Below are 13,900 nucleotides of genomic sequence, written 5' to 3' on the forward strand. Positions count from 1 at the left end.
AAATAATATGAAAACTTAACAAGCTGTCATACTAGATACCAGCCTAAAAACCGGATCCAGTTGTCAAACAGACACTGACCTTTCTCTTAGGATGTTCATCCCCTAGACAGAGATGGTTCTTACAAAGTAAGCGTTGAAGAATAGATACAAAGGAGAAAAATACTGTCGAGTGTTAAAGATAAAGGAAATCTTGTCTTACCACATGATGTAACTGGAGATTTTTACATTTCACGAAACAAGACACGCGGAGAAAGACCTTGCCAAAGGGCTCTTATTAGTGGGACCAAAAGTTAAAAGACTGGAGAGGTGGTAACCAGAGACTAGGCAGAGAGCAGGGAGAAAGGAGAGCTGAGGAAAACAGCCAGTGCAGGTTAGATATAGGAGTTAGAAATCTGATGTGTTGTTAAACAGTAGGATGACTAGAGACAAGAAAAATATACTGTTTCAAAAAATTAGACAGATGGAGTTTGTTTTTGCCATGAGGAAGTGATACATTTGATGAGGCGTATTTAACCTGCTTTAAACATTACAAAATTTATGCATTCATCAAAACATTACATGGTACTCCTTAGATACATGCATTTTTTTCCATGACAGGGTCTTTCTGTAGAGCTCTGACGGTCCTGGAACCTACTCTCTAGACCAGGCTGACCTTGAACTCAGAGATCCACCTGCCTCTGCCTCTCTCTGCCCCTCTGCCTCTCTGTCCCTCTCTGCCCTTCTCTGCCCCTCTCTGCCCCTCTCTGCCCTTCTGCCCCTCTCTGCCCCTCTCTGCCCCTCTGCCCCTCTCTTCCCCTCTCTGCCCCTCTCTCCCCTCTGCCCCTCTGCCTCTCGAGTGCTAGATTCAAAAGTGTGTGCCACCACCACTCAGCTGAATAGATGAAATTATTATCAATCACTTTAAAAATAAAAATTTTAAACAGTGATATAAACCACCACCAAGAAAGATAATTTGAGGGTGTAAGAGGGCGACGGTGACATTAGCAGCACCCAGGAGAGAGTGCTTTGGCTGCAGAGATCAGAAAGCTTCCTCACAATGCTGAGTGTCTGCATCGAATGAGACCATCCTTGTGATGTCACAGGGTGTTCTTAATCACCTATTATGACCCTTCCCCTGATGACATCAATATGGTGAGGTGGCGCACAGGCCAGGTGCACTTTGGAGGTTCAGGAGGGCGTGATTACATGGAGACTGTGGACGAGACAAAAGCAGGTAGATGGGACCCTTAAGATCCACTCTCCACTTTCACAAAGGGCATTCAGTTTAGAGTGACTTTCCTCCCCCTCACCCCCTTGTCCATGTTTTCCCAGCCTGTCTTCTCTGGTGCTCTCCCCTGAGTGTCTTCTTTTTCTTTTTCATATACGTGTTTATATGTCATTTATCGTACCTCATGGCCATGATCCCATTGAAGAAGAGACTTTATAGACACTCAGAATCCTCTGAAAAGGGGCTGTGTCTAATGAGTTCAGTATGAAGGACTACACAAAGCCAAAGGCACATTTCTTTCTTTTTTTTTTTTTTATTAACTTGAGTATTTCTTATATACATCTCGAGTGTTATTCCCTTTCCCGGTTTCCGGGCAAACATCCCCCTCCCCCCTCCCCTTCTTTATGGGTGTTCCCCTCCACATCCTCCCCCCCTTGTCACCCTCCCCCCAACAATCCAGTTCACTGGGGGTTCAGTCTTAGCAGGACCCAGGGCTTCCCCTTCCACTGGTGCTCTTACTAGAATATTCATTGCTACCTATGAGGTCAGAGTCCAGGGTCAGTCCATGTATAGTCTTTAGGTAGTGGCTTAGTCCCTGGAAGCTCTGGTTGCTTGGCATTGTTGTACATATGGAGTCTCGAGCCCCTTCAAGCTCTTCCAGTTCTTTCTCTGATTCCTTCAACAGGGGTCCTGTTCTCAGTTCAGTGGTTTGCTGCTGGCATACGCCTCTGTGTTTGCTGTATTCTGGCTGTGTCTCTCAGAGAGATCAACACTGTCGGCCTGCACTTCTTTGCTTCATCCATCTTGTCTAATTGGATGGCTGTATATGCATGGGCCACATGTGGGGCAGGCTCTGAATGGGTGTTCCTTCTGTGTCTGTTTTAATCTTTGCCTCTCTCTTCCCTGCCAAGGGTATTCTTGTTCCCCTTTTAAAGAAGGAGTGAAGCATTCACATTTTGATCATCCGTCTTGAGTTTCATTTGTTCTAGGCATCTAGGGTAATTCAAGCATTTGGGCTAATAGCCACTTATCAGTGAGTGCATACCATGTGTGTTTTTCTGTGATTGGGCTACCTCACTCAGGATGATATTTTCTAGTTCTGACCATTTGCCTACGAATTTCATAAAGTCATTGTTTTTCATAGCTGAGTAATATTCCATTGTGTAGATGTACCACATTTTCTGTATCCATTCCTCTGTTGAAGGGCATCTGGGTTCTTTCCAGCTTCTGGCTACTATAAATAAGGCTGCGATGAACATAGTGGAGCACGTGACTTTTTTATATGTTGGGGCATCTTTTGGGTATATGCCCAAGAGAGGTATAGCTGGATCCTCAGGCAGTTCAAGTCCATTTTTCTGAGGAACCTCCAGACTGATTTCCAGAATGGTTGTACCAGTCTGCAATCCCACCAACAATGGAGGAGTGTTCCTCTTTCTCTGCAACCTCGCCAGCATCTGCTGTCACCTGAGTTTTTGATCTTAGCCATTCTCACTGGTGTGAGGTGAAATCTCAGGGTTGTTTTGATTTGCGTTTCCCTTATGACTAAAGATGTTGAACATTTCTTTAGGTGTTTCTCAGCCATTCGGCATTCCTCAGCTGTGAATTCTTTGTTTAGCTCTGAACCCCATTTTTTAATAGGGTTATTTGTCTCCGTGCGGTCTAACTTCTTGAGTTCTTTGTATATTTTGGATATAAGGCCTCTATCTGTTGTAGGATTGGTAAAGATCTTTTCCCAATCTGTTGGTTGCCGTTTTGTCCTAACCACCGTGTCCTTTGCCTTACAGAAGCTTTGTAGTTTTATGAGATCCCATTTGTCGATTCTTGATCTTAGAGCATAAGCCATTGGTGTTTTGTTCAGGAAATTTTTTCCAGTGCCCATGTGTTCCAAATGCTTCCCTAGTTTTTCTTCTATTAGTTTGAGTGTATCTGGTTTGATGTGGAGGTCCTTGATCCACTTGGACTTAAGCTTTGTACAGGGTGATAAGCATGGATCGATCTGCATTCTTCTACATGTTGACCTCCAGTTGAACCAGCACCATTTGCTGAAAATGCTATCTTTTTTCCATTTGATGGTTTTGGCTCCTTTGTCAAAAATCAAGTGCCCATAGGTGTGTGGGTTCATTTCTGGGTCTTCAATTCTGTTCCATTGGTCTATCTGTCTGTCTCTGTACCAATACCATGCAGTTTTTATCACTATTGCTCTGTAATAGTGCTTGAGTTCAGGGATAGTGATTCCCCTGAAGTCCTTTTATTGTTGAGGATAATTTTAGCTATCCTGGGTTTTTTGTTATTCTAGATGAATTTGCAAATTGTTCTGTCTAACTCTTTGAAGAATTGGATTGGTATTTTGATAGGGATTGCATTGAATCTGTAGATCGCTTTTGGTAAAATGGCCATTTTTACTATATTAATCCTGCCAATCCATGAGCATGGGAGATCTTTCCATCTTCTGAGGACTTCTTCAATTTCTTTCTTCAGAGTCATTGTACAAATCTTTTACTTGCTTGGTTAAAGTCACACCGAGGTACTTTATATTATTTGGGTCTATTATGAAGGGTGTCGTTTCCCTAATTTCTTTCTCTGCTTGTTTCTCTTTTGTGTAGAGGAAGGCTACTGATTTATTTGAGTTAATTTTATACCCAGCCACTTTGCTGAAGTTGTCTATCAGCTTTAGTAGTTCTCTGGTGGAACTTTTGGGATCACTTAAATATACTATCATATCATCTGCAAAAAGTGATGTTTTGACTTCTTCTTTTCCGATCTGTATCCCCTTGACCTCCTTTTGTTGTCTGATTGCTCTGGCTAGAACTTCAAGAACTATATTGAATAAGTAGGGAGAGAGTGGGCAGCCTTGTCTAGTCCCTGATTTTAGTGGGATTGCTTCTAGTTTCTCTCAAAGGCACATTTCATACTGCTTCCCAGAGGCCCACATTAGAAGAAACAAAGTAAATATTCTTTTAAATTGCCCTAATAGTACATTTTAATGTACTTTAGGAAAGAATAATATAGAATGTCAATAGGGGTATTAACTCCAGCCAGACTTACTCCCAGACTGATGAGGTTGCCATTTAATATGGTGGTGTTTGGTTTCTGTGCCCCCAGTCTCTTCATCAGTAAATAGGGACAGAAACACTACCCAGCCGGAGCGGTGCTCAGCAGTAAAGAGCACTGGCTCTTAACTGTTCCTGCAGAGGACTTGGGTTCAATTCCCAGCACCCACAGAGCATCTCACGACTGTAACTACAGTTTCACGGGTCAGACATCCTCACACGAATATAGGTGCAGGCAGAACACCAGTGCACATAAGATTAAATTAAATTTAAAAGATTTTAAAGAAACCTTGTCTGAATAACCCCCATATTAAAATTTAAGTAAATACAAGAAACACTAATTATCTCATTGGGAAGTTGATAGAAGTAAAGACCTAATATGCATATAGACGGGAGGAGTGATGATTATTTTGTGCGCCGACTGTTTTTATTAACATGTCAGTCTCACAGATGCTCATAGGATCTGGTCCAGTTTAACACCTAAACTTTCCATTGTTTGTTGGTTATGCGTGTTTCGTTTAAGGTGAAGTGAACAAGGATTTGGTCCTTGCAAAGCAAGAGAAAAATAGTGAGTATTGCCTTGAAGACATTGAGGAGAACTTGTCAGACTCAACGGATGGTGATGGCGAAGAGGACAGCAACAACGAAGACGACGAAGGCCCCGCTAAGAAGGAGACTCGAGCCCCACTGGAGCTAATGGCAGAAGTAAGTCTGTGCATGTGCATTGTAACTGGAGGCATACACACTGAGATGGTTAAACAGGACACAGTCTTCTCAGCTAGAGGAGATGAATCCATACGTATTAATTATTTTAAAATTAGCCTATTATTTTGTGGCACAACCTTCCCTAAACCTGGGACTTAAATTATCTTGATTTAGCTGGAAGCCAGCAAGCCCTAAAAATCCTTCTGTCTCCATCTTACCCCAACCAGACCAAGAGCCAGGGTCTCGGGTGTGGACAGAACTCATGGCTGGTTTTACAAGTGCTTGGATCAGAATTCTGGTCCATATAACTATGAAGCTACACTGAACCCTCTGTCCAGCCCTCAGAACTTAGTTCCAAATGGCTTATTGGCAATTAAAAGTGTTCATTAAATATTAACATCAGAAACTGGAAAAATTACAGGCAAGAACTGAAGAATTGACTTAAAATCAAATTGAAAGAAAAGTTAATAGATCAAGTGCTAGATATTTGAAAATGGGCAGATAAACCAATGTATATCATAATTAAAGACAAGGCAGAAAATTGTAGGCCTAGTAGCACACACCTATGATCCCCATGGTGGTGGGGTTGGGGGGTGGGGTAGAACAAAAGGTTCAGAGTCATCCTTAGCTAGAGTTTGAGGCCAGCCTGGGATACTCGAGACCTTGTGTCAGAGAGAGAGAGAGAGAGAGAGAGAGAGAGAGAGAGAGAGAGAGAGAGAGAGAGAGAGAGGGAGAGAGAAGGACGGAGGGGAGAGAGAGAGAGAGAGAGAGAGAGAGAGAGAGAGAGAGAGAGAGAGAATGGAATGGAAAGGAAAAAGAAAGAGAAAGGAAGGAAAGAAGGAAGGAAGGAAGGAAGGAAGGAAGGAAGGAAGGAAAGGGAGAAAGGGAAATAAAGTACATTTTAAAATAAAGTGTAGCTATAAAAAGGAAAGGAAATTAAAAATAGTGGGGCTGGAGGGCTCAGCAGCTGAAGCACTGACTGCTCTTGCTGCAGACCTGAGTTTGGATCCTGCGTGTGCTCACCTTTCTGACAGCTCACAACTGCCTGTGACTTGCAGGGTCTCTGATACCCAGTTCCGGCCTCTATGGACATCTGATGCACACATGAAACTCATATGTACATGCAGGCACTCACATAATAAAATAAGTGCAAAATTAAATTAAAATCTAAACCTTGGACAAGAATAGAGATTTTTTTAAGTAGTTATGCCATTTGTTAATATGTAAGGAAAGAAGGACTTGAATTAATAAGCAGCAGAAACATTTCTCAATGAGTTCTGTTTACATTAAGCAAAGCTTTTAATTACATTTTTCTTTTATTTGCTTAGTGGGAGGTGGGTGTGTCTGTTTCAGCACGCACATGTGGGTCCTGGGGTCTGAACTCAGACCATCAGTCTTGGTAACAAGCACCTTAACCAGCCGGGTAGCCATATCACCAGCCCAGGAAAGAAGTGTTTATAAACCTTAGGTTAGAACCTGAGAAAAACGTTAAAGACCTACTTCCTAAATTGGTAAATGGTTCTTTTTCCCAAGTGTGGGAGTGAGAGGAAGATATCTTCTCATTGTGCAGGGGACTTCACTCTTGTAGATAGAACCCTGTGCTTGTATATAGTTCAAAAGCTGTCTTACACAAAGAAAGACTGCCATCAGATAGTAGGGTGTTTTGTGTATTAGAAGCAAATTAAAGAGCTAACAATATGTCTTAGTTAGGGTTTCTATTCCTGCACAAAACATCATGACCAAGAAACAAGTTGGGGAGGAGAGGGTTTTACTGCTGTGAACAGACACCATGACCAAGGCAAGTCTTATAAAGGACATTTAATTAGGACTGGCTTACAGGTTCAGAGGTTCAGTCCAGTATCATCAAGGCAGGATCATGGCAGCATCCAGGCAGGCATAGTACAGGAGGAGCTGAGAGTTCTACCTCTTCATCTGAAGGCAGCTAGAGAAAGACTCACCTCCAGGCAGCTAGGGTGAGGGTCTTGTAGCCAACACCCACAGTGACACACCTGCTCCAGTGGGGCCACACCTTCTAATAGTGCCACTCCCTAGACTGAGCATATACAAACCATCACATTCCACTCCCTGGCCCCCATAGGCTTGGTCAAACATATGAGTCTATGGGGGCCATACCTAAACATAGCAAAATGCAAAATACATTTAGTCCAACTTCCAAAGTCCCCATAGTCTATCTCAACAATGTTAAAAATCCAAAGTTCAAAATGTCTTCTGAGATTCATCCAATCACTTAACTGTTATCCCCAAAGCAAGACAGGAAACCAGCTGAGCAAACTCCACACTCTGCATCTCCATGTCCGATGGCAAAGCAGTCTTCAGATCTCCAACTTCTTTTTCATCTTTGTTGACTGCAACAAACTTCTTTCCCCTGCACTGGTTCCACTCCCATGAGCAAATAGCCCACAGCTCTGGCATCTAGAACATCTTGGGGTCTCCAAGGCAACTTCAATGTTACAGCTTCCAGTTTAAATATCTCAATTTGTCTTAGTCAGGGTTTCTATTCCTGCACAAAACATCATGACCAAGAAGCAAGTTGGGGAGGAAAGGGTTTATTCAGCTTACATTTCCACATCATCAAAGAAAGTCAGGACTGGAACTCAAGCAGGTCAGGAAGCAGGAACTGATGCAGAAGCCATGGAGGGATGTTACTGTTTGCTTCCCCTGCCTTGCTCAGCTCACTTTCTTGTAGAACCCAGGACCACCAGCCCAGGGATGGCACCACCCACAATTGGTTCTGCCTTACAACTAGATTTCATGGAGGCATTTCCTCAGCTGAGGCTCCTTTCTCTGTGATAACTCCAACTATGTCAAGTTGACACACAAACCCAGCCAGTACAATTGACCCCTGGTCAACTTGGCACACAAACACATCACTATTAAGCCTCAACCCTTACTTTCTTTTTCATCCCCAAGATCTAAATAACTTTAAAAGTCCCAATCTTTATAAATTCTTACATATTAAAATTTCAATCCCTTTAAAATATCCAATCTCTTTTAAAATTCAAAGTCTATTTTCAATTCAAAGCCTCTTAACTGTGGGCTCCACTAAAATACTTTGTTCCTTCAAGAGGGAAAATATCAGAGCACAGTCACAATCAAAAGCAAAATCAAACTAACTGTCCAATGTCTGGGGTCCACCCACGATTTTCTGGGCTTCTCCAGGAGCTTGGCTCACTTTTTCAGCTCTGCCTTTTGTAGCACACACCTTGTCTTCTGGGCTCCAGCTGCCTGTCCTCCACAGCTGCTGCTGCTGCTGCTGCTGCTCTTGGTGCTCATCTCATGATGCCGACATCTCCAAAACACTGCTGTCTTCTGCTGCCACTAGGCTTCACCAATAACCTCTCATAGGCTCTCTTCATGGTGCCAAGCCTCAACTTTTTTTTGCATAACCCCTTCAGTCTTGGGTCATTGATTCTAACTGAGGCTGCACCTTCACCAATGGCCTTCCATGGTCTCTCACAGTGCCAAGCCTCAGCGGCTCTTCATGACCCCTTCATGCCTTCAAACCAGTACCACCTGGGTGACTCTTACACATTACCAAGTACACTCACAGCACAAGGTACAACCTTAGCTATCTCTGGAATACAGCTTCTTTCTGCTCTCAGAAAACACTTCCCAGAAGATTTCACCTCAATGATTTTGGCCCCTTCTTAATCACCACTAATTTCTTAGTTACAGATAACCAGCATTAAAAGTCCCAGTAATGCAAAGGTTTCCATTTAGTAGTTCTGATATCTTGTTAATCACAGCTGATTACTCAGCCCCAGATAACCAAAATCACAGAATCTTCACAATCAAAACAGCAATGGTCCTGATAAGAGTCTTTAATCTTCCCTCTGAAATGTCACAAGTCAGGCCTCCATCGTTTGCACTGTTTTCAACGTTATCTTCCAAGCTCTTATAGATCATTCCACAGAGCTCTTAACACCTAATAGCTCTTCTAGCCCAAAGTTCCAAAGTCCCTTCTACAGTCCTCCCCCAAAACATGGTCAGGTTGACACATGAATACCGCACTCCTGGTACCAATTTGTTTTAGTCAGAGTTTCTATTCCTGCATAAAACATCATGACCAAGAAGCAAGTTGGGGAAGAAAGGGTTTTACTGTTGTGAACAGACACCATGACCAAGGCAAGTCTTATAAAGGACATTTAATTAGGGCTGGCTTTACAGGTTCAGAGGTTCAGTCTAGTATCATCAAGGCGGGAGCAAGGCAGCATCTAGGCAGGCATAGCACAGGATGAGCTGAGAGTTCTACAACTTCATTTTAAGGCTGCTGGTGGAAGACTCACTTCCAGGCAGCTAGGGTGAGAGTCTTGTATCCCTCACTCACAGTGATACACCTACTCCAATGGGACCACACCTTCTAATAGTGCTATTCCCTAGGCTGAGCATATACAAACCAACACACAATACAATGTTATTCTAGTAAAATTATACCCTAAGTTAGGAAAACTTTGAAGAGAGACTGTTCAGGTCTAGAGATGTCAGCTGGATGGTAGAAGACGTGCTCAGTCCATATAAGGCCCTGAATCAACTTCTGTTCCCAAATAGCAAGTAGACTATTCAGTGCCAGAGAGTGATCACAGTTTAAGTTTCTGAATGATCTTAATACATAAACACATAACTGTTATACATGTGTATATGTGCTCATTTACGTTTAAAAATACCTGAAAGGGGGGGTTGCTAAAAAAAAATGCCTGAAAGGAGTTTGTTGGCTTCTTGACTAAAAGCATTGGCTGTTCCTGCAGAGGACCTGGGTTTACTTTCCTGCACCCACAGGGCTGCTCAGATGCATCTGTAACCCCACTTCTAGGGTGATGCCCTCTTCTGTGGGCACTAGGCATTCACATGGTACATACGCACACACACACGCACACACACATACACACGAACACACACATACACACACATGCACACACATACACACGCACACACACACATACACACACACGCATACACACCACACACACACATACACACACACGCATACACACCACACACACATACACACACATGCATACACACCACACACACACATACACACACATGCATACACACCACACACACACATACACACACACACACGCACACATACACACGCGCGCACACACACACACACACATGCACGCATGCACTCAGGCACGCAGGCACGCACGTGCATGAATAAAAACAAAAATCTTAAAATATAAAAATACAGAAGTGGTTAGTCGACTGACTACAGACTCACCCATAGAGAAATGAGCAGATGTTAAAAGCAGAATAGCTGTAGGGTAAGATGGGCACTTCCCTGTGATCCCAGTCACTCCGGAGGCAGAGAAAGGCAGATCTCTGAGTTTGAGTCCACCCTGATGTACAGAGCAGGTTACAGGACAGCTAGGGATACACAGAGAAACCCTGTCTCAAAAAATAAAATAAAATAAAACAAAAGCAGAATAACTAGTCACTAATCAGTATTTTTTAAGGGAGTTTGTTTAAATTTTGTCTTAAAATCGCTTATCTGAAGAATTTGTTTTCCAGTTCCTGAGAGCAGAAATGGGTCGAGACTACCAGCTGGCAAAAAAGTTATGTCAGATGAGTAAGTACAAAACACTCTTACCTTCTCCAGCTTCCCTCGCTTCTAGAACAGAGCCCATAACATGCAAATGGCTTGACCATCCCAGTCTAGTGAATTCTCTGCCAATGTCTCAGAGATCCTTTAGCAAAAATGAGTTCAGTTGATCTGTGAACTCACTGGGACTCCTAGAGCACCTCTGTGTATTAAATTGATGTAGACAGACTGATGCCGTCCTGGAAAGCAGAATCTTCATGACAGGAGACAGTAAATCGCTTTATGCTGCTAGTTTCAGAGTAGAGTCAGGTGGCCCAGGAGTCCATATTAACTGAACATGTGTTTATTCCACAAATGTTCAGCACTGTGTGAGACCCTGGAAAATCAGCAGTCTACCGAAACCAACCCCACAGCCATGTCTAGTGATGGACAAACAATAAAGTAATAAGTAAATGGTGTGTCATGACTGATAGGTGCTATGGAGAAAGCCAAAGTAAGGAAGAGGAGAAGAAGGTACTAGAAGGTCAGTTTCCATAGGATGGCCTGGAAGGCTTCATTCAGAACTTGAGCACAGAACTGAAATGTAGGAAGTCAGAAGGTAGGCATATGGAGGAACAAGGCACAGAGCAGGATGAACCGTGGGTGTGCCGAGAGCGGAGGGGCCTGAGGCAGCAACACAATCAGTGTGGATCGAACTGGGCAAGAGGCATGTGCTAGCATGCAAGCCAGAGGCATGACATGGGCATGGGCTGAGAGGGCATCACCGACCTTCCCCGATGAAGGACCGTTTACCCTGTGGTAGGTGGAAAACACTGGAAGCTTCTGATCAGAGGAGAGATAGGGTCTACCTCATCTTTCTAGCTGGTGTTTGGTGGTTAGAATTACTCAGAATCATTGTGGTTTTCTTGATGTCTAAGCAATGGGTGCTTTGCTGACTTTCTTAAATCTGTGCTTGATAGTTTTATCAAGTTCAAAATTTTCTTGGTACCATATCTGCCCTAGCTGGTCAGTCTCCTTTTCTTGGGTCTCCAGTTAACAGACAAAATTAATAATAAAATAATGAATAATTTAATAGTAATAATAATAATACTACTGCCTAACATGTATCTTTGACTCGGCCCTGAGTTTTAAACTTTAGATCTGGGGGCTAGAGAGATGATTCAGCAGTTAAACACGGACTGCTCTTCCAGAGGACCCGGGTTCAATCCCCAGCAACCACAAGGCAGCTCACACCTGTCTGTAACTTCAGCTCCAGGTTCTCAGACTCCCTCGCACAGACTTACGTGCAGGCAAACACCCATGCACATAAGGTAAAAATAAGTACATTCTTACATTTTAGTTCTGTGCTTTGTTTTAGGCGTACTCTGTTGACCTGTTTTAGGGGTTGTATATCCTCCTTCCCCATGTCCAGTCTGCTGCCAAAACCATCCAGGGAGAGAATTTCAGAGATTCCACTTTACAACTTTACAGCATTTCTTTAATGATTTTGACATTTCCCAGCTCTCAGCCGGCATTTACCGGCTACAACAACTAGGTCAGTTGAGGAGGTAAAGTTTACATGGAGGAGTAAACACAGGATTTGCCGAACCATTCACGTATTTGGAGTATGGCTTTCCAAACTTATTTGATGATGGGTCCTTTCTGGTGAAGCATGCTAACAATTCTTAGGACACATCAGGAACTTTCCTGTGGGGATCAGGATTATCCCCTGGGCTCGAATGAGATCAGCTATCCCTGTGCTTCACACATCCCTGTCACATATACACAGACAGACAGACAGACAGACAGACAGACACACACACACACACACACACACACACACACACACACACACACACACACAAATAGCACGATTGGTGTTTCAGTGCCCCCTGGGGGCCACCAAGATACTGCATAGCATGAAGAGGTGACTGGAAAGAATCAGGAATAATCCTCGAGGCCGGTGGGAAAGAGACAGAGGGTGATCTATAGAGTTTGGAAAGTATAGGGTGACTCTGAAAAGGAACTGTGGCTCTAGGATATTGGTAGCATGTCTACAAGCCCTCCAGAAAGTAGCCCAACAGAAGTGACACAGGTACAGCAAGAATCAGCAAAAGGGAATATTACTTTAAAAAGTGGGGGCAGGGCATGGAGAGGAGAGGACATAGAAGTGTCAGAGGCCAGGTACAGACTAGGGGTGAAAGCTGTCAGAATGAAGAGGAAGAAATACCATCGTTTCCCTATTTGAAACATTGGCACTTCTGTCATGGAAGGGTTGCTACAAGGGAGAAAGCTACTCTTTTGGGATAGACAGGACCTTTATGTAGGCACTGGGTGGGTGACGTTGGAGCAGGAGCAGGGTTAGCAGTCACTCAAGTTGTCATTTGCAAGACTGTTGCCCTTTGGAGAATTTCTTCTCAAAGAGGAGCTATCTCGGCCTGGGAAAGAAGCTGTGCTGAAGAGGTTGTGTTCTTCAGATAGGAGGTAGGAAATTCGGGAGAACATCATTTAACCCATAAAACTCCAGAAAGAAGTGGAGAGTTTCCTTTGTTCTCAGATGACCACGTGATATGTTGTGGAAGCTCTTGCTTTGTGCTTCCGCCTGCTCTGATTGACAGCTTCTGGCAATCTCATTATTGGGGGCTGTTTGCTGAAACACTCTAGATATCAATAACATGTATTCTTTTGTCCATTTTCAGTCCTAATCTATGAACCAGAAAATCCTGTGGCCAAAGAATTTTTCTCACTTATTGAAGAAATATTGCTGAAGGGTAATTTTAAATTTTAAAATTCCTTTTTTTTTTCATAGAACTGTAAATAGTGTCTAAAAAAAGTTAAGAGAGATTGTGAAAATATATCTTCAGGGAATGTTGAAGAATGTCTAACAGTGATTCTTAAACTTCCTGTCGTTGACACCTTTTAATACAGTTCTTTATGTTGTGGTGACCCCCCAAATATAAAATTATTTTGTTCCTATTTTATGACTAATTTTGCTACTGTTATGAATCATAACATAAATATCTGTATTTTCTGATGGACTCAGATGCTCCCTGTGAAAGGGTTTTGACTCCCAAAGGGGTCAAGATCCACAGGTTAAGAACAACTGGTCTAAATGGGTGTTTAAAAGGGCTAAGTAAAATCAGCTTGTCTTCTATGAATGAGAGAGGTGACTGCCCATTCTCTCCATGGGATGGAACTGCCCACACAAGCCAGCTCCCTTGAACATGGAAAAGCAGAATGTGTCACCATGTCCATGTGTCACAGTATTATGTGTCTCACAATTTCCAGTGACACTAGAGCCCCCTAAGCCAATTCCCCTTAGTCTATTTCAGATTTTCCTTTCCCTTTTACAAACTTTGGTTAGTTTGTTTTTAAGACAGACTATCAAAGCCA

At 43.0% G+C, this 13,900-nt stretch overlaps 1 protein-coding gene across 4 annotated transcripts in view; it reads left to right on the forward strand.

The window, feature by feature from the left end:
- Positions 1-13,900, forward strand: part of Erich2 (glutamate-rich 2) — a 36,875-nt gene that overhangs the window by 21,941 nt on the left and 1,034 nt on the right. For 2 of the 4 annotated variants that reach the window (XM_006234340.5, NM_001024311.1), the window contains exons 9-11: positions 4,781-4,962; positions 10,498-10,555; positions 13,207-13,278. In XM_006234340.5, the coding sequence (XP_006234402.1) occupies positions 4,781-4,962; positions 10,498-10,555; positions 13,207-13,278 (312 nt within the window). Of the gene's footprint in view, positions 1-1,029; positions 1,214-4,780; positions 4,963-10,497; positions 10,556-13,206; positions 13,279-13,900 lie in introns of those variants that run through there. The other 2 variants (XM_063284356.1, XM_039105672.2) reach the window with 2 other exon arrangements.

This window comes from Rattus norvegicus, chromosome 3 (genome assembly GCF_036323735.1).
Source record: "Rattus norvegicus strain BN/NHsdMcwi chromosome 3, GRCr8, whole genome shotgun sequence".
Taxonomy (NCBI): Eukaryota; Metazoa; Chordata; class Mammalia; order Rodentia; family Muridae; genus Rattus; species Rattus norvegicus.